The sequence below is a fragment of the Plectrocnemia conspersa genome, unplaced genomic scaffold (genome assembly GCF_051122295.1).
Source record: "Plectrocnemia conspersa isolate PC_06_02 unplaced genomic scaffold, ASM5112229v1 ptg000008l, whole genome shotgun sequence".
NCBI lineage: Eukaryota > Metazoa > Arthropoda > Insecta > Trichoptera > Polycentropodidae > Plectrocnemia > Plectrocnemia conspersa.
In genome coordinates this window covers 25901685-25929650 of record NW_028277172.1, presented here as the reverse complement: position 1 = coordinate 25929650, position 27966 = coordinate 25901685, and the positions used below count along the sequence as shown (strand labels likewise).

At 26.5% G+C, this 27966-nt stretch overlaps 1 protein-coding gene across 1 annotated transcript in view; it reads right to left on the bottom strand.

The window, feature by feature from the left end:
• Nucleotides 1-210: 210 nt before the first annotated feature.
• LOC148233561 (cholecystokinin receptor type A-like) overlaps nt 211-27966 on the bottom strand; it is a 75635-nt gene continuing 47879 nt past the window's right edge. The window contains exons 8-11 of the mRNA XM_088189692.1: nt 20709-20881; nt 15980-16137; nt 8864-8962; nt 211-2665 (exon numbers count right to left, since the gene is read on the bottom strand). Of these exons, the coding sequence (XP_088045818.1) occupies nt 8928-8962; nt 15980-16137; nt 20709-20881 (366 nt within the window). The 3' untranslated portion in view covers nt 211-2665; nt 8864-8927. The remainder of the gene's footprint in view (nt 2666-8863; nt 8963-15979; nt 16138-20708; nt 20882-27966) is intronic.

The following is a 27966-nucleotide window of genomic DNA, read 5'->3' as shown; positions in this document are numbered from 1 at the left end:
TAAAATTAAAATGTTTATTAAATTATTAAAAAATTAATAATAAAACACATAATTATTTTATTTAATTATATTTGAATTTCAGATACAAAATTTCATATAGCATATGCATAAAACAGATATTTTTTTAATTAGATCATCACAAGAAACATACATATAAAAATTATAAATATCATTACACACTCTTAATTGCACACGTTATATATGTAAATTACAATATATTAAATATACGATTTGATACATGATTATAAATAGACAGATAATGTACAATACTTAGTTTAATTTAAATACAAAAATATCGTTGATTATCAAATAGTTTCATAAATATATTTTATTTTTTAACTTACAGAATTAACTTCTTAACTTTTTATTTATTACTAAATCAAATTTGTGCGTATGCGTATTACGTCATTTTATTTACGTGTCTAATTTCACACATTTGATAAATAAAATAAATAGTACTCGATTTACTGGGCGTCGAGAAAATGTTTACAGAATTTTCATTAGTAAGAAATCACGTTTTCCACGAGTCTGTGATTTAATACGCAATTATAAGCTTATCTGAAAACACTGAAACTTTTTTATTAGAAAAAGCTTATAGGCTATACTATAATATTAATTTTGATTGTTATTTCAATCCATAGCCTATCTTTTTTTTATTTCTATTTATTTTATACAAAAAACATTTATTAAATAGCGTTTTAATATTAACTTTGTAGCTTAAATATTTTATTCAACCACATATACTAAACTTTTCTCAGTCTCAAATAATTATTAATAATATTAAACAGAATTAGAGAAATAAATATACAATAAATTGCGAAGTTAACATAAAAATTTATTTATATAATATTTCGAATATTTGCATGGTTAAATGTGTTGAAGTATGCAAAATATTTCAATTGTAAGACATTAAAAATTCGGTTCCGAGCATCATAATTTAAAATTGCCAATATAAAAATTAAAATTTCCCTTAAAGCTCTGATGTAAATAATAAATAAAGATATTTATATTCAGCATCAATGTGATTCTCACTTTTTTTATTATATAATATATATAATATTTTTAATACATTTTCAAGTTTAAACATACATACATTAAATTTAAAAGCAAATATTGTAGTGAACTTTAAACAATAGCGAATAAAATAAATAAGATTAATTATGTATTATATTAGTAAATAAGGTGAATAATTCGTTGCAAACTTTAGAATGCCATTAGGCACAAGTTTTAATTCAATTCATGGCAATATTTCCATGAACTGCCTTTCTCTCCTTATCGAGTATTGGAAAATGAATATATGTATAGACGTGTACGATTCGTAGGAATTCGTTAATGAAATTTAAAGTTGAGTGGTGATCTATTATTAAAAATATGTGAGAAACGCCAATATGTAAGATAATATGTTTGATTAGAGTCAGATTATTGGAAATTAATAATTGATACACAATTATTGAAAAGTATAAATAAATATGTTTTATTTTATAAATATATTTTATAATAAAAATTGCATAAAACTACAAATGGTATCAATAAAAAATATAATTCATTAAGAAAGCGACGTTTATTCTCTTTTTCTGATTTGATGGCTTAAAAGACAATAATAAAAAATATCTGAGCAGATAATTGCGGCTGAGTTGTTGTTGAAAACATACGTAGAAATCAGAGAAAAACTACCGTTTTGGTCTTTAAAAGTCACCAGAGTGCGCTTAAAAAGTCTATGCCTTTCAAGACACTCTTGCTTAGTCAGATCCATTAATGAAGGTTAAAAATTTGTAGAAGCTTCACCATCGGCGTTGCGGTCACTAGAGTTGCAGCAAAGCAAAAAAAAAAAATCGCATGCGCCATTAGACCTACGCTCTTCAGAGAACGCTCCCCCCAGAGACCTTACTTCCAGATGCGTTACCAGAGAGCCTGCACTTAGTGAGCTATCCACTGTTCCAGTGTCAATATAAAAGCAACCTTGTTTGAACAAAATATATGTCGCTATCATATTTTAATATTTAATACATGCAATTCTTATTTAAATATAATAATTTTAATAAATTTGTGTATACATCAATTTAATATCATCAATATTGAAATGAAACAGTATTATTTATTACATTTTGATTTTAAAAATAAAAAAAAAATATATATAATTAAAATAAAAATGCAAAAAATAATACATATATATTTTTATGCAATACAAACTTTCTGTTTTTATGAATGAGTAAAATATAAGCTATATTTATGTCAGTAAAAATGTTATTGTCTTACAACATAAATTTGCTTTATGATATTATTTTATTTCCGAGTTAATTTATTATTAAGAAGCAGAGCTTTAAGGGCTATTTTATGATGTATAATATGAAACACGAAAAATGTAATAAAAAAGAACAAATGGACGCACTCGTTTTCACTTAAGCACCGTTCTTATCATCGCAATTATTTTGTAATAAAAAATACGCACTTTTGACTTTATCGTTCGCGGTCCTTCTTTGCTGTATACACTTAAAGTTGTATTTAAATATTATTTAAATAATAAAATTCCAATATTTTTAGAGGGTGCTGCACCTCGCCCTGAAAGCTTTTACTCGTACAGGGCTCCCGGAGGTTCGGGACGTCCCGGCCGAGCCCAGCTGATTCGGTAATGGAACGACGCGTCGTCCGGGGCCGCCTCTATCACCTGAAAAAATAATAAAAAAATTCACATATGCCTTAGATAAACTTAGCAAAACGACAAGGAGGTAGAATATATTCATGCGGTTAAGGGTTAATAAGGGCGTGAGCTTTGGTGGTACGTGAATGTTGCCTTTGGTGCGAACCCTGTGTCATTTACATACATTTATGCCGTTACTTTTGCAACATCGTATAAAAGGAGCTCTTTATTTGAAGGTTATGTATATGTATGTACAAGATGGGTTAAATAAAATATATACCTAAATATGAATATTGTATGAAACATTATTGCTATTAATAAACATTGACATTAAACGCAAATAAAATGTGAGTTAATTAAATTAATAATTTTACACAAAAAATATGAATTTTTTAAAATAAAATATAATAATAAAACAAAAGCTCATTTCAATCCATTTTTATTTAATAATGCAAATTATTCGCCAATGTTTTGCAAATAACAATGTTTTAAAAATAAAAATAATACAAAGCTGGGAAAGATCTGCCGCCTGGGCTTCGCCCTTGGCCGATCTGGGCTAATAAAAAAGGCTATATCTCATTAATGAACGTGATTAAACAATGCAGCTTTTAGAGCTGCACCAACGAAGATTGTGACACCTCAGTCACACGATCCTAAGATTAAAAAATACGGCACTTTTATAGTAGCTGCCTTATTTTTAACAAATTATGTTAATGAATTTCTTAGGTTTTATTTAATGTAAAACTCCACACATTAGATATCGAAAATATGTTTTAAAATTTAAATTGCAACACTTAGAACTTACATTAACAAAATAATTTGTGGTGTCAAAAATTTAACATTTTTAGTGTAAATTATATTTTTTAGCTTTGCTAATTAAAATGATAATATGCTCTACAAACTTGACTTAAGCTTAGGTTTTGTTAATTAAGAACATATATTTTTAATTATTAAAAAGACGTTTGTAAGAATACTTTTTTTTTATATATATAACACAATTGTCTTTTTCATAAATATAGGATAAAGTAATTGAAATATATTGCTTAAAATAATAGCTACTTATTTAGACGTTAAGACCAAGTTATAAGTATGATTGTTAAGGCCAAGTAAATGAAGTCAAGACAAACTAATAAATAACTAAACGACGCTTTCAATTTCAGTTCAGCTGCACTTTAATCATATAATTTTTTTTTCCAAATTCTCCTAAATGTTTACTGTTCCAAAAGTCTAAATTTAAAAAACGTCATACAATTTATGCAATTATATAAGTTTAAGTCACTCGAAAGATTGGGTTTAAAATAAAGGCAAGAGACAAGATAAAAGCTGCTGCTTTTCTTGGTCTTTAAAAGGTTGTTTGAGCTATTTATGCACTGTTTTTATTATTATAATATAATAGGAACTCTTGCGTATTATAAGTAAAAGTCAAAGTGAAAGTTGTAAGTAAAATTCAGAACGGAATAGTAAAAAATTGTGATGGCATTCTGGTTTATGTACCATGGGGAAAAGGGAGGAGTCTAACGTCTCTATTTTTAGATTTAATATGGAACTTGTTTCATTATTTTAATTTAGTATACATCTTATTAAATTATTTCGCTGTTTCTAAGAAAGGAAAAGTTGGGCAACAATGATATTTTCAATCACATAAATTCGGTCCATTTATTTTTTTTAAATATTCTAGGCTTTAATAAATGTTTATATTATAAGTAGTGGCATTATTATTATATCATATTTTTCATATGGTTACTTCAGTAGTGTTTCAAATGAATATGCATATGTGTGAAACATATAATTTATTATATTGTATATGTAATAGTCTCAAATAAATATTTTTATGTATGAAAAATAAAGTTTAAAATATATAAAAATCATTATGTACAATACTCTGTTACAGTAAAACTGCTTTATGGTATAGAAAAAAAATAATTATTAACCTTATACCATTTTATGACTCAACTTAATAGGTTTCAAGCTTCATAGAAAGGCAGCGTTACAAATTTCATTGTTACAATATCATGTTATTTAATTATTGTTTGCTATGTATCGACACAGAAGTTGTTAATTCAAGGCAAATGGAGTAATTAAACCCGTTCGAAATAAGTTAAAACGAAAATTTGTAGAAGCATGCTAATCCAGTTTTGTTACAAATTAACACTCACGTCAAAATTTCCATTTCGCGAATGCGAGTTCAATTAATTTTCGATCCTTGAAGTATCCTTTGCGCAAAGTTATTTATTAAACAAATTCAATATTGATTACAATAATGAAACATTAAACAAACGCAAAACGAGCAAACAAATTAAAATTCGATATGGTCGAAATACCTTTTTCGGAAACGAGCGTCGAAAGTTTATTCCCGAAGCGCACAATAGAGCAAAAGTAATTTATTGTATTCGGAAACGGTGTATTCGATATCTAAAAACACAATACTACCGCAAATAATAATTTCGACACAAGGGACGAACGTCCAGGGATGGAAAACTGGGAAAAATAATTCATCCGTTCTATCTCTGGTACAAAACCGTATGTGTGCTAAAAGTTAAACCAGATAAATTTATTACTGAATTAAAATTCAACGAGACACGAATAAATTTCAAGATATATCGCCGGATTGTAAAAGTCAGCGAATCGCAGTTAAAATATGCATGAATCTGTTCTGTAAACGACTGAAAAGTAACGAAATATAAATGTACATATATAATTTTGATTTGAATTATATGGTGGTAACTGGTTTAATTTGAATACAATGATTTAATTTGAATACAATGATTATTCAAACTAAACATATTTATATTAGTTATACTAGTACATACATACGTATAATTGGATCAATAGAGAAATGATATGAGTCGGTGACTAATATCTGAAAGTCTAGGGTTCGAATTCCATGTGTCAAACTTTCAACAATTTATTCTACATAGGATTAAATAAAAAAAAACTACATTTAAATTTATAAATTTGATTTTAAAGTTTTTAAATATGTTAAATAGTAATTATTATATAATTAAAATTTCGATTGATTAGCACAGATATGGTTTTCCTTGATTTTCCTAATCTCATGGATGAATATCGTGATGAAAATTAAAAACTAAATAGAGCTAACTCGGCATAATATTTAATATATTTACAGACTTTAATTTCAGTTTGTTATCCCACTACTTATTTAGTATGTATTGATTGTGTTTACCCGGTTGTCACGCATTCGTCTTAATATCGTCATATTACAACGAAAGATTATTAAAAAAAAATATAATTCATTGATATATTTTACAGTTGTCTTGTAATTATTAGATTAAATGTGCGGTGTTTCAGGATATATATTTTTTATACTGATTATAGAATATTATATAAAAAAAAAAAAAAAAATTACGCATTATTTTTTTATTTAATTTATCAGATATGATTATGATTTAGCAATTTTTATAAAACTATTATGAATTTTAATAAATTCGTTATTATTATTAAAAATTACACATACTAGCAAAAAAAAATACAGATCAGGTCAATAAAAATTTGTGGAAATAAAATTACCTATGCTTTGATATATTTTCTGTCAATTTATTAGAAATAACTTTTTATTATTATTATAATAATACTTATTTATAACACAAGTAGTTTGTCCTACAATTTTTATTTAACATACCTTACTAGCGATTTTTTAAATTGTTACGGAAAAGTGACACAAATAATAAATTTTCCTCCGGGAACTTAAGATTGCTTTTTGTAAGACGGACTTAGAACAGTATTAAAGCACTTTTATTCTCTACATAGATCGAACAGTAGTTTGATACGACTATAAAATATATAAATTGTAGTCTTGCAACACTATTTTCAAGTACAAAGCATACATAAATGTTGAACGAGAAGCAGCAAACACTTCGATATTGGCCATTATTATCGGTTGAACAATTTCAAAATAGATACTCTATAAACCAGCGACTCTCAAATATGCTTCATAATTAAATTGCAAGCACTATATGTATTCAAAAGTAAACATACTTATCGACTCCTAGATTTATGCGCTAGTTAATAAAATTAATAGTAAAAAATAGATAATATACAAAAATTGAAATTGTCAGCTTGTAAAAAGTAAAAAAAATATTAATTTTTTTTTAAATATAATATGGTTCAATCAAGATAAAAAATCGCATAAAAATACATTATTCTATAAAAAATAGTTTTTGCGATTTGCAGAACAAGTTAATTCATCGTGCCGACGTTCTACAATTAGACACAATTGTATCAAAAAATTGATATTGGTTCCGCTCTAAATGTTTTTTTATAAATATATAATTTATGGTATTTTTGATGAATGGTTTTCTAGAAGATATACAACGACTAACAGAATTTATCCAATATGGTTCTCGGAAGAAATAATTGCAGTTCTTAGTAAAAAGCACGTCATACGTAAAAAAACACGAAACTCTTTCATCTATGAATAATTTCGTACCTTGATTTCATGATTATATTACAGACTGTAAAAAATCGTTAATTTTAGATCCAAGAAAATTCTTAATACGAGACGGCCACTCCTTGTTGTCATCGATAAGTTGGAACAGTATCAATTTGGAAGGTTCTGAAGAGATTTCCGTTGGATTTGCTAGATATTTTCAAGTTGTATTCACATTTAGATTTTACTTCTAATTACGATGAGACACAGCATTCATGGTTATCTTTGCTACCAATCAAAACCTTTAGTTTAGTTGATATGGAATACGGATTTAGCAGGCTGAAGTCAATATTTTCTTCAGGACCAGATTTTATCCCAGACTATATTCTGAAAGGATGCAAGTCTGGTATTTTGCACCCTCTTCTATTATTATTAAATTTAATTTTGATCAATAAATCTGGTTTAACAAAGCAAATGCAAATGTATGACTTGATCTGCGTCAGGTTTTACCAATTCATAATAAATTGGTCACAGAAAATCATATCACACACAGTAATGGGGCAGAAATAAGTAATTCATTTGGAGAAAGCAAATGATTTTTATCTTTGGATTATTATAGATGACATATTTATTATCATCTGTTACAATGTTTCTTAAAAAATAGCAATTTAAAATCTAAAAAACAATGTAGAACAGATGTCAATTTCCTAACTCAAGGGCATTTTGTAAAATTTCACGAATGACCCAAATTTTTATCTATTTATCCCCCGGTGTCTTTTTTGGTAATATTTTAATATTAACCATATACAGACATTTTTTGTAAATAACTTCTTAATAATTTTACAGATAATTGATTGTGTCTAAATTTAAAACAATATACGCAAAAACTATCATTTTACTAAATTAATACCACTGGAGTCAGAATATGTTAATAATATTTAATTTATAATTTTATGTGTATATTTTAGAAGTAATAATTCTAGAGTTAATAAAATTGGTGAGCTCTTTCAATAACAGTCTGTAATTGAGGACTTGAATTTAATATGAAACTGTTCGCAAAGTATTGTGAATGAGACCATATGCCACAATCCAACTTATATAATTTTTAAAGACATAATCTATCACGAAAAAAAATACTGACTTTGCACATCTTAGTGATTTTGAACTATATGTCGAATTAAAAAAACAGCAGATTGCTCTGAATGCAAACCATCAGTCACCATAATTTTTTTACGATGTAATTCTATTTTTGAAAGATGTTATAGAGCTTTATTTTTGTCATAGATTTGTTATAGTTATGCAGATCGCTTTCTATTGTCGCATATAACCCACTTTTCTTTACACATCTAGTAGAGAAATAAATCAACAATGTTGCGTAAAAGAAACGCGAGCAAACTTCGCAACAGCTATTTTTGTTGTTTCCATTTAGTTAGAGCAACCCTCACCTTAAATGTTTGTTTGATACTTTGGGGGTCCAAAACTGTTGGGTTATTAGCGCTAAATTTTGCGTGGTTTTAATTTGATCGTAATTATTGCACCATACATTTCTTAACCCTACCTAAAAGCATTGTTTAATTACTTCCTTTGCGTTAATAATTATAAAGCCTCATAGTAAAATAAAAGCAAATACATCATTATTTAATAAAAATAATAAAATACATGTTGGATAAAAAATAAATAAAAAAATCAATAGATAAGTGGACTTAAGTACTATGTGTTTAATCAATTTAAGCCCTAATATAGTGATCTTGTATATTGTAGATATATGTATGTGTATTTTTAGAATACCGCTAATGGGTTTTGGAATATTTTAACTTTTTAAAAATATTTTTTTTAACCTGTGCTAGGCGTGTGACGCTGAGTGTGGCGACGACGGCGGCGGGGGCGCCCTCGGGCGCGATGCTAAACACGATCCTCCGCTTCCAGCACAACCACTTCTGTTAAAAAAAATAAAATATCAAATTAGAAACAATTTAGAACCACTGGAGAGGCTAAATAACATTGTGCGTAGAATATTCAATTTGTAAAAAAATATATAACATACGTCAATAATGAAAATATAATATTATTACAAATAAAAGCTAATTCATAATACATTTTACAATGCTTAATAATATTTTAAATTAATTAATAAATTTCAACTACTTTTTATGAGAATTATGATAAGATCAGAAATCGGTAAAAATGTTTTTCGGGCGTCTTTTATAAACCAATTTTAGTTATTGTTGCTTTCATATAAGTATGAATTACTTTATTTATAAAGTTAATATAACTAAATACGTTGCGCTATTTTTTTATTATTTGCGTTTATGTAGATTTATTATTAATTGTTTAATTAATTTTTTTGCGATTTAAAAAATTTAAGGTAAACAAATATTTTAAACATAAATTAAAACAAGAAGAAATAAAAAAAATATTTTTTTAACTGCGTTTAAAAACATACAGAAGAAAAAATTAGAGCAAAAATGTTCTATAATATACAATAATTTTTTTTACACACATAGATATAAATCGAAATAGTCTTAAAATAAAAAAAGTAAATATGAAAAAAAAATATCAATTCCGTTTTTTTTTTTTTTTTTTTTTTTTAATTTATTAACATAATTCCGCATGAGTATAAGATTACTCATTCTACGGATACATTTAGTTTACAGTTTCATGTCTACATACACATATACATACATCCATACATATGCACATATACATATAAATGTACAAACAATAAACATATATATACATTTTTTTTTTTTTTTTTTTTTTTTTTAAAGTTCTATGAATTTATTTAAAAAATAATTTTTAATTTCTTTAAAGTTATTTTTGATTGATGCTGGTAAATCATTATATGTTTTGAAAGCTATATATTTTAGAGAATTTGTTCCAAACTTTACAGAAAATGGTTGAGGGATGTGAAGATCATATGCAGATCTAATTTCATATTTGTGTAATTCTTTTCTAATATTAAATTTTGTATTTATAATTGATTTTCCCTCTAACATTTTTTTTGTTATAATTATTAATTCATATTTTGGAAGGATAGTTATAGGTAAAATTTTTGTTTTTATATATATGTCTTTAGTGTGAGTGTCAAACGGTAAATTCAATAAATTTTTTATGGCACTATTTTGAATCACCTGAAGTGATTTTATTTTAAACTTACTTGTAAACCCCCAGACGCAAGACATATATGTTAGATGACTATGAATGTGTGAAAAATAAATGCTTAATCTAGTTTTATATGATAAAATATTTTGAAACCTGTATAAAATTTTTGACATTGGTAAAATTTTTTTTATTATATAATCAATATGATTATAAAAATTTAAATTTTTATCTAACAGCAGACCTAAGAATCTTATATTATCACTTTTTTTAATTAGAGAGTTATTTACATTAAGAGAAATGTTAACATCATCATTAAATATCATATAATTTGTTTTTTTTTCATTAATTGTTAATTTGTTTTGTCTCATCCATTCATTAATATGGATCAAATCATTCTGCATGTTGTTTTGCATGTCTTTATATGTTTTAGAGTTATATATTAACACTGTATCATCAGCATACAGTTGAATCCTTCCTGTAAGTTTACATAGAGTTAAATCATTAATGTACAAATTAAATAGTAATGGACCTAAAATAGAACCCTGTGGAATTCCACATTTGACCACCTCATATTCACTTTGGATACCATTTATCACTACTACTTGTTGTCTATTATTTAAATCGCTTCTTAATAAATTTAGTGTTGGTCCAACTATTCCATCATTAAAAAAAAAGTAAAGAGGTCGAAACTGTTTCTCAATAAATATTAAAAAAATATGAAAATTAAATTATTTTTTATATTATCTATTTATTTCGACCTTTGACAAACAATTTTTTTACTAAAGAAACTGATAACTATAATTGAATGAGAAAACCTATGTAAGATTTTTGTAGTGCCCAATAATAAAATATATAAAATTTACATTGAAAATATTTTTACAGTATAATCTTTTGTCAAAGAACATTTTAAATAAAATTGAATTTGATTAAAACTTTTTTATTATAATTTATATTTATTATACTATATCCAAGTTATTGATAAATTAAATATGTGCTACGCATAATAATATAATATAATTCTTTATGAAATTACAATATCGCTTTTGCTTTTACTTTTTTGTAAAAATATAATGAACGTAAAAAACATGAATAAATAATTAATAATAATCTGTAATAATTTTTAATTGCAATAAAATGTATATTGAGATACACTGAAACATAACCTTATTATATGTTATCCGACAAAACGATAAGCGCTATCAGTAATCTGCGTTTGATACTAAAATATTTATTCATCAACTAACAAAATAGCATTAGAGTCCTAGTCAAACACAAGTAAGGGTCTCAAACAACTGACTCTCACGCGGGATGTTTGCATAATGAGCTATGTTTATGTTCAGTGCTGTTCAAAATTGTTATCTCATCACAAAATAACGTCCAAGACACACGTGCGTGTATCCCATGTGACAACAAAGCACACAGCTTTTTCGTAATTACCAACACACACACACAGCCATTCAAAAAGCTCGCATGAAGAGTTCATATTCATGATAATATTCTATAATATATGTATGACATTTACGAAGATTTGATTTAAGCAATATTGTTTATCTACAACATATTATGTTTTTCAGAATTTCTGCTGCGTACTTTTCGATAAAATTACGTATACAATAAAATGTGGAGTGTACCATAATTTATTATTTTGGATATTAATGTGATTGCTTATATAATAAAAATAAGCAAAATAAAACATTTGCAAGGCTTCTCGCAGTGTTTTTACTTCTTTGTTTTGTTAAAGAAGTTTTCGCTAAGAAAACAGAATCAAAATTGAAATCAATTTTATCTGAATATAAATATGTTTTAAGATTAATCAGTATAAAATGGTGCTTAAAGCGGGATAAATATAAAATAATAGAGACTTATAAAACAACAAATAAATTGAAAAAGTTATTTTTGGGTTGTAAATAGCAAAAGTTTACTTTGTCAATTTTTCCATTTCATTAATTTCGGTAAAATATAAATTAGGCTTACAAAAATTAAAAACAGTATATATGTATTAAAAATAAGGTAATTAATATAAATATATAAAAAAATCCTGTGCTATAAACTGAAAAAAATAGTTTGACGATAAATCGTAAAAATTAAAAAACGAGTCAGAATTTATACAATTATTTATAAATATTAAAGATTATTTATTATTTAAATTATTAATTTTGACTTTTGTAACAGAACTTCTAGTTTTATATATTAGCAGTTATTTATAAATTTTATATAGGACATTGATTTAAATTTAATAACATATATCAAAAAAGCGTTAATTAGAGTCTATGGAAATTTATGGCTAGAGAGCTTTTAAACATTTTAAAAGCAGAGAACGTCACTTGAATGAAAATCGGTTTGCAATTAAACTTGGAATTAAATCAACCCTTTTACTGAATACCGAAATGTAAAGGCACGTGTAAAAAGCAACGAATTCTATTAGATTATGCTTATAAGATCGATCTTTTGTTGCGCAATTTCCATTTGGAAAACGGCACATGATGAAGACAATGAGTTGACATTTTTTAATAAATATTTAAAAAACGTACCAAGATTTACTGATAAAAAGCACGTTGAACGCGGAGAAGGGTTTTGATTTATGAGCCCTTTCTGATTTGCAGGAGTTGTTGTTTATTTAAGCAAATAAAAAATAAAGAGAGCGAGAGACGTAAGGAAAATGGGTTCCGAAATAAAACTATATTTTAATGGCCTTCAATTTTTTTATTCATCTGTATTAAATTTTATATTTTTTCAGAAAATTATGGCTTATTATTAAATCTATAATATAATATTTACATATGAAAAGCACCGTAGGCAATTTAATCGGTTATGAGCTTAACGTGCGTCAAAAATTTACAGATAAAGCGGTTTATCGTTATTATTAACTTATGGCAACCTAAATCACCTATAAATGTCCTCTCAAAATATATATTGTAACTTATTTGATAAACTACCTTAAATTTATTTGCTAAGCGTATAAAAAAATAAACCTATACATTTTAAATTATTTGCTGTATTTGTAAATATTTGTTTATTTGCATGTAAATTTAATTAAAGAGAATGTCTACTAATATTTTTAATAATCATTTCTATTTGATCTTCCCTTATTTATTTCGCTACGCATTTAATTATAAAATAAAATAAGTTAGATACTAAGTTTATATTAAATTGGTTTGTATTTTAATAACATGGAATTCTATTTTAATAATAATTTTAATTCAAGTTAGACTATTCATATAAAAGAAGATTTTTTATGAATTTAAAACAAGTTGTAAAATATTTTGTAAATGTTTATATTGCTGTGTGTGCGTCGAGTTGGACCAAAGGATGCGAAGAGAGAAGCAGTGGCTTCTGCGATCTTCGATGCTCTAATCTTGGGTCAAACTCTCGCTTAGTTCTTATAATCTTAGCAAGTTCAAATTGAGGAGATCTTAAAGATCTGATAGCTCTAAAGAATAAATATAGAAGTATCTGAAAAAGGGATCGTTGTTGCTTGTGCTTTCGTATATAAGATTTAGTGAACTGTACTGGACTGGAATAAGAGTGGTAGTTATTGGTTATTATTTGTAATGGCATTCGCGATTGATAATTTAAATCTTTCTGATTTAATTTGCAAAAACGTTTTCATATCAATGTTTCAGTTCTTATCTTTTTTAAGCGTTTTAACTTGGCTTATGGCTTTAAATCAATCGCGAAAAAAGCGCAAAAATCATTTGAAATCTTAAATAAATAATTTGGGATGTAGAAAATTAAAATAACTCTGCCACTATTTTTCCAAAATTACCAGGACAGTAACGATAATTAAAAACAAACGTTAAATACTTGAGCTTACACCTGGACTTTCAGTTTAAATTTATTAAACACACTTTGGAACTTTGCTCTAAAGGGTTTGCCGCCATTGCGGCCCTAATAAAATAAGACTAACTATAAAAATATAAAAATATAGTATAAAAAATAGTTTAATTCATTTTAACATATGCTTGCTAGGTGCAGAGTTAAAATATTATTATATTTTTTTCTAGATTGTTAGCCATTTGAAATAAATATTAAAATACTATATAATATATATTTTTTAATATTTGTAAAAAATGCATGCTAGTCTTTAAAAACCAACACTGTTATTTTCTTACAAGAAAATATTATAAAAATATTTTGCAAAATCACTACCATTAAAACAATCTTAAATTTAAATACAAGCACAAAATGCCAAAGCACATATTACTTTAAAAGTTAAAGGCAACGTATTATTTATTATATATATATTATTATTTGCTCCAAACATTTAGGGAATTGAACGTAAGTTTTATTAGTTTTGTTTTTAAATTATGCCCTATAACGTTTTATTTTTTTATAAACCAGTTACATAAATAGTATATATAGAATTAGTATTTTTGTAAAATTATTATTATTATTATTAAAATATTTAAAAAAAAAAAAAATATAAATTATATTTCGAGCAGTTTGTTTGAATTGATATAAAAACATTAATGTGAGGTTAACATAATTTTAGATTCATGAAAGGTAAACCTTTACTACTGGTTGACGGGTGAATGTTTTATTTCTTTGCTGACCGACCCCGAAAGTCAGCTCATATACGCCGCTCTCAATTAGTAGAGAGCTTAATGATACAATTTACGATAAGGATAAGTCAAGACATTTCTAAAAATACGTTATGAAACCGAAGTAGTTTTGCGACGTTTACGATTACAAATCATTACGAAAAATGAAAATAAAGTACAGTCGATTTCATGTTGAGCAACTTATCAATACGTTGATTAGTTATATAGTTTATTAGTAACATCTTAATAAAATAATACTTATAAGCATATATTTACATTAATACTATATCTATTTCTTAACTAAAGAACCCTCGAAGTGAAAAAATCTACAAATAAAAAAAAAAATAATAAAAAAATCATGTCTTTAAAAATTGAAAAGGTTGCAGACCCATGCCCTAAAGCGTTTTTTCAAAGTTTGATTTCCTATAATAATTTTATGGGCTGAACGATTTCAAAGACTAAATGGTATAGTATATAATACATATACTTCATTGGTGCAAAATGGAACATCTTTTTACAGCTACATATATTGTGGAGTGAGAATAATGGAATGTCATAAACTAGGCTTATTTCAGAAAATACGTTGGCAAAAATGTAGTATTTTTAAATTTATTTTTGAGTGTCAAGCGTTTCTGATTTACCACAATATTTAATTATTCAACCCATTCATAAATCCACATACCGATATTCTAATTGCTATTATCTGTTTTGTTTACACGCTCGTGTAAACAACAGAGTGGGCGAAAATTCGCTGGGCGTGTTATCGTTATGCAAAATTTGTAAACGTCGTCGCCTAGAATCAATTTTAACTAACAGTTTACGGTCCGTTGGTTAAATATGCGATGACACTTTCGGTCGCGTTACATTTACGGAAGTAAGTAAGTTGGCAACCGGAAGCTGACACGCATGGAGCTCAAGAGGTTTAACCACTTTTCTCAATTACGCTTAGACATAATAATATTTTAACATATTTATTTCTCTCCTAATAAGTACCGAATTAAATTATAACTTTATTTATAGGATGAGCGACTAAAAAATAATCAATGATGCAGATTATTTTAAGTATAAAATCAATAAAAAATCTAATAATTTTTATCAATTTTTTTTAAAATAAATAAATACAAATATTGATATAATTTTAGCCCCCTAATATTTTATTGATATATAAATTATTAATTAATTAATGTAAGTAACGAGGCAAGGGTTGTTCGCGGCGTAGTTTACCGTAACTCGAAATTTCAATTGTTAACTGCCGTTTGGAGTAAGCCTCGATAGTTTAGTGAGATGGAAAGGGAAGAACTTATTACTCACCAGATCGGCAAAGGGTGCTAGCCCTTCCCAGGTACATGGTTGAGTCGTTTCCCGAGACGTCGGACACGTTTTGAGGGGTAGTTCTACCGCCCCTGGTCAACCCTCGTCCCTGAGAGCGACCCTCACTTTGGTGACCGTTGTCCGAGCAGCAGCACACACTTGAACAACAACACAAACTAATTAGTGATTATTAAACATACAACCATGGAATTATTTGTCGTTGTGACATTTGTTAAGATAATTTAAATTAGTTATATTAGTTTAGGATAATGCTGCTGCTTATACTCAGTTATGGGTAGACACGCTTAATATAAAAAAAAACTTATTCTATTAAAAAAACCAGCCATTTTTTTCCTGCGGGTTGTTCTAGAAATATTTTTATATATATTCTCACTTCCATACAATATTTTTTTAAACAAACTTTTTTTATATATAACTGTCTACCTTTTATTATCGTTTTTTGACTAGTAATAAACGTATGTGTATCTGTTTTTATTATTAAAATAATTTGTATCATATATTATACTACTCTTATTATACTATTTTTTTAAGTTTGTAGTGCAAATATTATATTATTGTAGTACTTTATATAATATGTAAGATATTTATTGTGTCATTTGTAAAACACCTGTTTTTAAAAACATATTACATACGGAATATATAGTTGTGCATATTATACAGCATCTAAGACAATGTATTAATTTAATACGATGTTATCTATTCGGTCTATTGTATAAACATTTATGGCCATAATAAGCTTACGTTTCCATTACGCAACTTTAATTAGTATTTGCTTAATGAAACGGGCATTGAATAGGTTAAATTAATTACATCCGAGTAGAAACTATTCTGGAGCATATTTTTTTTGTCAAAAAACTTTACCGTAAATGTTATTATCCTGATTAAGCTTTAGAAATGAAAAAAGTTGTAACAATGGAGAGGATATGTAATAATCAATAGAAAAGAGCATTGAAGAGGCTCAGATTTTATTAAATAACGTGATTAATTATAATGATTATATAATAAATGTAAACGTATTTGGCTTGAGGCAAATTTATTAAATTTTTAATGAGAGGTGATCTTTCATATTTTTATATAATATATTTTAAGAAAATTTCCTTGATGGGTTCGATAATAATTAAATTATTATAGAGAGGGTTGAAATTTGATATTATGATGAAAAATATTTTAAAATTGATAAATTAGGGTTTGATAATAAAAAACACGAACGCAAAGAATTAAAAGCAAGTTCTTTTATTCGAACCCTTTGCGAATATATATTATTAAATTCACTCGTTAGGGAAGAGCGATGGCTGTAATCGAGGTAATTATCGTATTTTTTGCCAAACGCGAAAATTTGTTAATTGCTTTTTGTGAAATTATTTCGATAACGAATCGGATCGTTAGCTCTTTGAAAGGGGAAAATTTCAATCTCGCTCGCGAAAGATAGAAAGCTCTATACCTATTTTTTCATATTGAGTCGCATGACAACCTAAATTTACAGAATTTAGTAGAAAAACGTCAATATATTATATAACCATAATTTAAAAAATATTAAACAGAAAAAAATGTGTTAGACCTCTGCGACGATAAATCTTTACTTTTTAATAAAATACACGTCGCAAAAACTTGCTGTTCTGGCATATTTGACTTGAATTTATTGGTATTATAAAACATGATATTGTAATGCAAATTTAACATATTTAAATATATACCTTATATACTACTATATTAGTTGAAAGGTAAGGGAAACTTACGGCAAATAAATGACGAAAATTAAACCACACATTTCATTAAATGGTTTATTACCCTTATGCCGCTAACAATTTACTTTACGGGGCATCCCTATGGGAAATTTCAATAGGAAAATACGAGTGACTGTAATTTGAAATCAAAATTTACCTTTGTTTTATATTTCATAGACCATGTGCAATTAACTTAAGTTTACACGTATTAAATTAATTTAAAGATCAAACTAAAATATAAGATATTTATATACTATATAAACTTTGACTGTCGATAAATATTCATCAAATTTTCGTTAGGTTGATTTACAAACTTTCAATTTATTCTATCCTCGGTAAATATGAACTTAAATAAAATATTTGGAAATTACAGCAATTTTAATTCTAATTAAACATTGTTTTCAAGAGTAGGTAAAAATAATTTCAAACTATATTTTTTATCTATATAAGTTGATGAAATATTTTTAATAAATTGTACTCTTTATTTAGTATTAGTAGTTTAAAAATAATAAGAAACTACATTATGTACAACATACAGGTCTGAATGAAATGTCAGTATGCAACTGAAATTTTAAGATACGCTTCTGAGATAATCCATTTATAAACCAAGACATAGCGATTTTTAAAGGCTGATAAAGATACGTTCAAGGTCATTATTTATGCTGACCCACGTAAAACCCTTGTTAAAGACGTGGGGGAACCAATCAGTGAAAATCAGGTATTTGTATCACATGGGAATGGTTTTAAGGTACATGGATAGGGTTTCTAATTAATTTAATAGGTGACGTGTTACTTCATCTGAGTATTTTTTTATATTGATTCGTTATTGAAATTTAAATATAGATAGTGTTCGATAAACACAAAAAAACGTTATTACAATATGCTTTCATAGCTTCCTAACCTTTTATATGTCAATGCTTTGTGTTCGTTTTTAGTGATCTCAATAAATGAGCAAGGTCTTATAAAAATTGCGAGTGCTTAGTTTTAAAAATATACTTTGGAATGTAAAGAGTTCCATGTTTTATATGCTTTAAAAATTACAACTTACCGTTATTAATAAATAATATAATGAAAAAGTATTTTTAAATGGCATACGTAAATTAGCAAACATAAAAAATATAATTTAGCAAAAACAGGTACCAAGGATGAGCAAAAACAAAAGTTTTTATAAACTTTTCCACCAGTTTAGCTGTTTATAAGTGATTGTTTCTATTGTATATAGATTCTGTTTTTACAATTGAAAAAGGGTTGAAAGCTATTCTAAATTGTTTTCTTAAGCATATTTTTGATATAGTATGATTATTAAAAAATATTAGGTGTCTATCACATTTGATAATAATTTTACATTATTTTGCTTTAAATATTAGATTATTTAAATTAAAAGTAAGATTATATGATTTAAATCCTTATCTATTTTGTCGATTTTTGTTGTTGATAAAATTTATTGTTTTTGCTTTTAATAAATATTATTTTAATATTAAGTATATATAAAACATATGTACCAAAAGCTCATTTAAAGTTATTTTAATCTGCATAAATAATTTAGACGTTATGTTACTGACTATTTTAAACAAATAAAAATAAATACAAGATCGTTTCAAAAAGAATGCACTAAGAATGGAAAAAACTATTGGGATTAAAAATTGCGTTATTAATTGTTATTATTCTACGCATCACCTATAAGCACATGCGTCTTAACAGAAGAACTCTTTATGTGAAAAGGATGCGCGATAGCGTTTTACCATGCGCAAAATACTATTGTGCTTCTACCCTTATGTTGACGATCGCCGAAATATGTATCTGGTAGTGTTTTATTATTAGGGTACACATTTGCGTGTGCGAACATCCTTATCTGCAATTCGCCAAAGCTGTCTCCAAAAAATGATAGGAGAGAGAGCGGAGAGAGAGAAAGCAAAAGGCAGACGGAGGAAGACGCGAGCAGAGACGCACCAAGAAAGGCGCTAAAGAGTCATTATTACAAGAGTACATCATAGATTAAATTAAAGCAGACAATAATTTACTTCGGCACTCCATTGAAAACTCTTAGACTTCCAAGATATTTGTTAATTAATAGATATGCCTATAAAATAACTGGTACTAGCTTTTTTAACGTGTATTTTAGCTAAAAAGTCACACTCATTTGGTTTTAAAACGCAAAAAAATAAATATGCTTTTAAAAACGTAAAAGGTAAAAACGAAATTTTTAATAAAAATATTTGCGTGTACTTTTTAACAATTTATTAAATTATAAAGTAAGCAAGTAAAATGCTTAACGACACGCGGGCACTGCAAAATGCAACTCAGAATACACTCCCACTGCATGGTCAGTGGGAGAGGTTCCATATGTAAGTCAAGTGCAAGAAGTGAAATTAAGACATTAACTCAAGCGTTTGTACATCGTCTTGCTACACGTATCAAACTGAATATTTTTTTTTTAATTTCTTTTCTTAGCCACGTAAAATTGAAACTACGTAAAACAAGTACCGCGTAAATCGAAGGGTGATTGTATTAGTTTTTATATAGATACTATAATTAAAACTAATATTTTTCATCTATTAAAAAAAAATTTTAACATTATCTCTATTAATAAATTTATAAAATGTAATATAGGTAAATATCTAATAGTTAATAATTTTTTTTAAATCTTTAAAGCATATTACTTGATGTATTTTTGACTTTGTTTCATTAATTTAACACTTAAATATATTTATTTAATTAAAAAAAACATAAAAATTCAGTTTATGTATTAAATACAAGCAAATTGAGATATATATTATTTTTTGTTTAAATTTATTTGTTCCAAACACTTTTATAAACTACTTAATAATGATTAAGTCTTATTTTAATAGGATTTTTAAAATAAACCTAATGTCACGCACATTATTATAGCAATTACAAAAAGTTTGATCAATACGACCTGAATTCACATTCACTTACATGGCAACGGTTACGTAAAATAATAAAAATATAATAATGGTACTAACCTTGTACAACGGTAGCAGTCGAATATAGACAGAAATGCTTGCCTAAACTTCTTATTCATGAAGCAGTAAGTGATTGGGTTGCAGCAGGAGCTCACGTAAGCCAAGAGCTGCACAAGAGCCACTCCAGTGCTCCCAACGTACCGGTAGACCAAATCGTGGGAGAACAAGTACACCTAAAATGCAAATAAAATTCGTTTAATCGGTGCTGGATGTGATTTTATGAAAATAAATTTAGTATTGAGGAAAGTTGGTCAATATTTGTATAATACTGACTGGTTGATCTATCTATCTATCTGCGTAAGTGAGTTAAATAAATAAAATCGATTTGGGGTTGTATGTCTAAATATTATTATAACTTTATTTACTTTCAGTTACTATAGTATTTTTGATACATTTGTTTTATATTTAAAATAACAATATTTATTTGATATACTCATAGCAACAGCTAATTTATTGGTATTTTAAAATCACTCGTAAGGAACAGAGAGATAGCCTTAAATTTGCATGCAAGAAATCAAAAGGTAAAAACATAGAACAAATTAGTTACGCTGACATAAACAGCCATGTTTAAAATCACAGTTATTTTTATTTTTTTTAAAAGTAAAATATTTTATTAACCCTAATTTTTGTCGTCATAGTTCTCATTGAATAAATGTAGCAAGTTGTGTGCCTTAAATTCTAGTCATTTTCTAAGAATTTTTTTTTTATATTAGAACTGGTCTACATATACAACCAATAATTGACTTATATTTATTTATTAATGTTATTTATGAATACTAAATAAGCTTTATTTTAAATTATACACTCATTATTACTAAATGAGATAACTTGATATATTTGAAGGGGTAAGTTATATAAAGTCGTATTTTTAAGTTATCTATATTGCTTCGATGTAGTGACACCTAGGTTACAATGTACGTCTCTTATCGTGGCACTGTTTCGCACATTTTTAGTAATTATGCGCCATAGACATAACCTGATTTAAGAATTTGATCGTAGATATCGATTTTGTTAAATTTTGGTGGTTTAAAGATTTTTTTCATAATTTAATATAACTTTCTATTTTAATTTAAGATATTTTTTATATGATTCTATTATTACAGTATGGAGATTAGGTTGTTTTTTAATGGTGAATTTTAAAAATTTACCTATTAATTACTATATTTACATTACAGTATGGAGATGAGACACCGACAGCGATTCTACATAGATTAAGTTCGCTATTAAACGACTAAGCTTCATATACTCCGGTCATTGATTAACTAAGTACACTGTTCCATGTTTTTCAACTTTATGTAAATCGAGTATCGTTAATTATTCGCTTCATTTAAACCGAGCTTTCACTGATTACAATCATATTTTTCTTCCAACTTTCTTCCTGGAGTCTTTAAACTTTAATGAAGGTGAAAACACTTTTCTTGGAAGTGGTTATAGAGACCCTGATATTTTTTTATGCACCACTCGTTGCTCTTAGCTAATTAAAATTTAAAAGCAAATATCAAAAGATCTATTATTTCATATAATATATTATACTTTCGAAATCAGAGCTAAGCTTCGCTCGACATGCTAAATAGTTCTGTGTTTCAATAAATATAAAACACCGTATTTATAAATATTTCACACGGGTTTGACCAATGTAACGATAAAAATGTATGATGTCATTATGCCAGGAATTTGAGATACATTGAGCATCTAAAACTTAATTTATGAATTGTTTGTTCTTATTGCTTTACAGCGAATCGCTTAGGTCAACGCATCAACGTAAACTTTACAAAATTTAAAATGTTTAAAACTGTGGCAGTGATCGTGTAATAATTGACAAAAATGTGAAAAAATCGTTTTTTAAATTTAAATTTTGCTTTTATTTTGATATTAAAACAATTTCACTTCCTTTACTTTTTTCTGTAAAATGATTTTGAGCAAAAATACGGTTTTTTGAATAGTCACCCTTTTGAAACAAAATGGTGAATATAGCTGAAATGTTTACACGGTCTATTTTTTGTCAAAAAAAAATTATGCTGATATAATAAAAGTGGCGGAAGTTATCTTGTCCTAAGATTCCATACATAAACCTAATATTTTTAGGCAAAACGATTTTTTATAAGGAATTGAATTAGGTTGAGTTAGGCTAGGTTAGGCTATGTGTTATCGTACCCTAACCTAGCATAACTCAAAAGAATTTTGTTTAAGGGAAAATATTAATGTATGTTCACGCGTTCTTAATTTAATATTTCCAGGTACACAAGAAGGCGGTCACTAAGACGGTGCAACGGGTGCAAGGTACATAGGCTACGTATTATGAGGGGGTCCAATTTTTTTTTATTTTTAATATTTTTTTATAAAAAAAAATTTGAATGGTTTTTCTTTAGCGCCATTAAAATATTTTACGAAAACAATAAAATGTTTCATAGTATATAAAGTTACAATTTGAAAAAAAACAATTAAAATTATTAATTTTTAAAAAAGGTTCAAAATATTTTCTTAAAAAAATTGGACCCCCTCATAATATGCAGCCTTGGTATCTTGCACCCGTTGCACCGCCCTAGTGACCTAACTTAATTTTTTATAAAAACACACTGTGTCTGAAAAAAATAGGTTTATGTATGGAATTTAGTTAAAATTAAGGACGCAATAACTTACTGCTACTGCTTTTACTGCTTTTATTATATTAACATATTTTTTTTTGCAAAAATTACCCTTTTAAACATATCAGATATTAATGTTAGCCAGCTTTATTTAACATTTTGTTTAAAAATGGTGGTTATGCAAAAAAATAAAAAATCGTTTCTTCGCTAAAAAACATTTTAGAAAAAAATGTTTTTTAATAAAAATAAAAATTTTTTTTTATATTTTTTAGTTAATTATTTGTTTTTGAGGCACAGTCATTGTTGCAGTTTTTGACATTTTATTATTTTTTTAAAAATAAATTTCGAATTTATTTTTACTCAGTTAATTTTTTAAATGAAAATTACGACTTGTATTATATTAAGCCTGGATGTTTTGCTTAAATAATGGGGTTGTTTTTCAAACTCTCTTTTTAATAGAGGTTTCACGTGGCGAGCAATGCAATGGGAAACTTAAAAACTAGTAGCTGTAAAGTTATTTTTTGCAATCCAAAATATTTTGAAAACAGTGGTTTGTGAATGAATGATGAATGATTTAGTTTTTTTTGTAAAAATATGTTCTTCTTTTATCATTTTATAGTTTTGATTCTCTGTTACCTTTTTTACGATAAAAAAAATAAGTTTATAAAAATCAACGCGTGGGTCATTTAAAAAGCCTGCGTGGGTCAATGTCTGACCCGCAGGTCATAGGTTCGCCATCATTGCTATAGACCCACATGATGTGTACTGTTAATTATTTTTATAAAAAAAACATTTTGCGTAACGTAATTTAAAAAAACAGGATATTTGTTTACGCTCTCACTAGGAACTTTAAATTTAGGTACCTGTTAGCCTTGTTTTGATCCCTTTGTGTTTGTATTAACACTGTATTTTTTAAATTCATTTGAAAGGGACATTTGTAATTGATTAAAAATGTTTACCGTCACGTACGTCAGCGTAACGATTAAACTTGTTATGTAAGTCACAAAAACGTATTGCAATTAGTATTATTAGGCTTTTAATTAAATAATTTTTAACGCTAGATTGGGTGGTCCTGACAAATAAATATAATACATACATACAGTAGTTCACATGAATTAGGAACATCTCGTAGAAATGCGAGCTATTCATAATACTATGACTAATAACGCCTTGATTTATAATCGGTAATATACTTAATTAATATAATAAAAATAACATTAGGGTGCTATAACTATAAAGACGACCCTCTAGCGCGTTTAAATCCAAAAACTGACCGAAAATTACGTTCGTTTGCGGCTCGCAAAGCAGAGCCTTTCCGTAAATTGGGCCTCGTTCCGTTAACGACACCAACGCGTTCCAATTTACTCCAACTACACATATATATATGTTGCTACATTCAAGTGCTACGACTAATCATTTCATTTCAATGCAGACAATTCACGGTTATATTCCAAATTGTTAGAATCGAATTAAGCGAGGTTTGCGATGTCGTCAATGTGTAAGCCGGGGCTCGTCTTGTACGGGTTTATTAACCTCTTAAATGCACTTATCCCATTTGCTGTATTATACGTTCGATAATCGAGAAGAAACTCGCTTGCTGTTATTGAATATCGAATTTTTCTAAGAGCAAGCGTACGGAAGAATAGATACCAATTTTATCTATCGTGTATGGGACTAATGGGTTATGGTTTTGCTATAGTTATACTAATATTATTAACAAGTATCGTATCTGATGATAATTTTTTTAATTTACGTGATTTTGCATGAGTAAAATAAATTATTCTTTGGTTACAATTTCTCATATTAAAATTATATAAAAAAAACATATACCACCCATGCATCATGGGTACTTGAAAAATTGGCAGCCACTTTATTGACAAAAATAATAGTAATATTCCATTAGGTATTTTATTATGTTGTATTTATGTTGTTGTGTGCTATTAGGCTTTAAATCACTGATTAGTAGATTTTGGTTTTAGTAAGGTGGTGCACAACTTACTTAATAATTGTTGATTGTGTTGCTAACATTTGTCAAGTTGTAATGCAAGAAGCTAATTTTAACATACATTAAAAAAAATGATATAAATATGTATTTCGGTTTCAGTCTTGTGTTTTAATAATGTGGTGATATAAAAAAAAATTTTAATTAGGTTATTTTAGTCTAAAATCAATTAAAAATTTAGAATCTATTATATATTGAAGAGACTCTTTTGATTTAAATTTCATTGATATCGTAATTCTATAGGAAATCGTACACAGTATTATTAATTAAAATTTAATTAATGAAAATATTTTATATAATATAATTATATAAAGATATAAATACATTAATTCTTTGGAAACCTAATATATTCAACATTATTAATAAAATAATTTATATTTAAACCTATTTGTTAATTTTTTTTGTTAAGTAACTTGAAATAATAATACACCTATCAGTGTACGACTTTATTTTTAAGCATGAAAACATTATTAGTTTTACACGTGTAGTTGCATACATATGTAATTAAGTTACATATTTAAGAATGTGAGGGTCTTGTTTATAGTTTTTATATTATTTTATAAGTAACAATACATATTATTAAATGATAATAATCAATTCTTACAATTGTGCAGATAATGAAACACAAAAAATAGACTGTCTATATCTCACAACGAGTTTTAAAGTAAATCGCCGAAAGGATACATTAAAGAATTCGAATCATATTATATCTTAAAACGTTAATTTTATTTCACACAAAGCTGACGCAAATTTCTATAATAAAAAAATGATTTATAGAAAAATTTGTGAAACTACATGCGTAGGTTTTTGCTCTCTTTACATATTACCAAGGTATAAAAGTTTAAATATTGTTTAAGAGCAGGTAATTTACTTGTGACTCCAGGGATAAGAGCTTGAATATACCACTAGTGTAGTTTATCGAATTGCCTCCGATATTATTGAGCAACCACAACTTGGACAGGAAAAATACAAAGAAATACACTGCACGAATAAATTTATACAAATAACCATAAAAAATATTTATTTTACCGCATACAGTAAAATATTATGATGGAAATGACAAAGAAAAAACATCTGGTTTTCTATTTATAGTCGCATAAAATTGTTTGAATGTAAGCCAACTAAGATTTGCCTTTTATTATATAAGTAAAATTTGAGAAGCACTAGATTGTGCTATTTAGAGCAACGGTACATAAACTTCAGATTGCGGACCTGACGTTACATGATGCCCGTAAAAGGATTTCGTGAGATCTAAAAGAGAATTTGAGCCCTGTGTGTATTCGTGTGTCCAGAAAAATAGGATTGAAAAAGAGAATTTAGATTGATATTTAAAACCACAATATATTTGTCAATTGTGCTTTTTTACTTTTATAGTTAATGGACTTTTAGATAACAGTAGTTCAACGTCACGGCTGTTTAAATACAATTTTGTTATATCTACTTATTGCATAATGATATTGTTATTTTAATTTATTGATTTTTTTATAAAGCATGTTTAGTAATTTGATGGTTTTATATAAAATTTTAAACAGAGTTGGGTATTATACATTTACAAGGTGTATTATAATTTTACATATTCGAGTTTTGAATTAATGTATACTATGTCGTATAAAATATTATACAACATGTATTAGGACGGTGATTACTAAATATTTGTACTATTATTAGCCAAATAAAAATATAGAACGACGGTTAAGCATTTAAAAAGCGGTTGGAAAATGATAGCGCCGATTCTGACTGTGCGCTGTTGACCGCAAACCTAATTTTATTGGCCTTGACAATTAAATTCAAAACTTAGTGGCTAATTAATTAATGAAACATAATAATCCTTACATATTTTAGTAATAAGAACTATATTTTAATTGCAAAATGTAATATTTAAAGATAGTTTGTTTTATAAATGAAATTTTTTCGATTATGAAGAAAAAATATATATTTAAGTCAAGCAGTTTTTAAATTCATATGCATCTTCTTATGCATTACAAAATTGCAATAAAATATAAATTTAATACGTCTGATAAATGTATAATAAACAAGAAGTAAGTTTAAGCTGTCACGAACTAATTAAATGTTTTTTATTATTTTTTACTAAATTTATTGACTATGAAAATATATGAGCATACTTTTTAATTAAAACTAGTTATCTCTAGCAATATTTGAACATTAACTTGCTTTAAACTTGCACAGAAGAGATTGCAAGCTTAACAATATTATGCAAAATATTTCGCATTGTATAAATTTACATTGCAGGATATTCTTTAACACATATAATGCTTAAAGACTTAATATACTATATATTTCTGATTTTTTTAAATTATATCCTTACATATTAGTTAAAAAAGTATCATATAATGTTAGATTTAAAATAAATTTTATCCATTTCTTATAAATCGATATGTCATATTTTTGTAAAAAATATATTTTTTTATTGTAAATAAACAGTATTTATATTATTTAATTAAAAATTTAAAGAGAATAATATAAATATGTTATTTATGATTGCGTAAGCATAAAATGTACCTGAGTTAATATATTATTTTTTTAATTTAGGATAAAATATTTATAACAGCACACGAAGATAGGAAGTGGTGTTTTTATCCAAAATAATTTTAAATATGTGTATTTTGTTACATACAAAAATCATATAGGTTTTTCACCAAAATGCCGGATA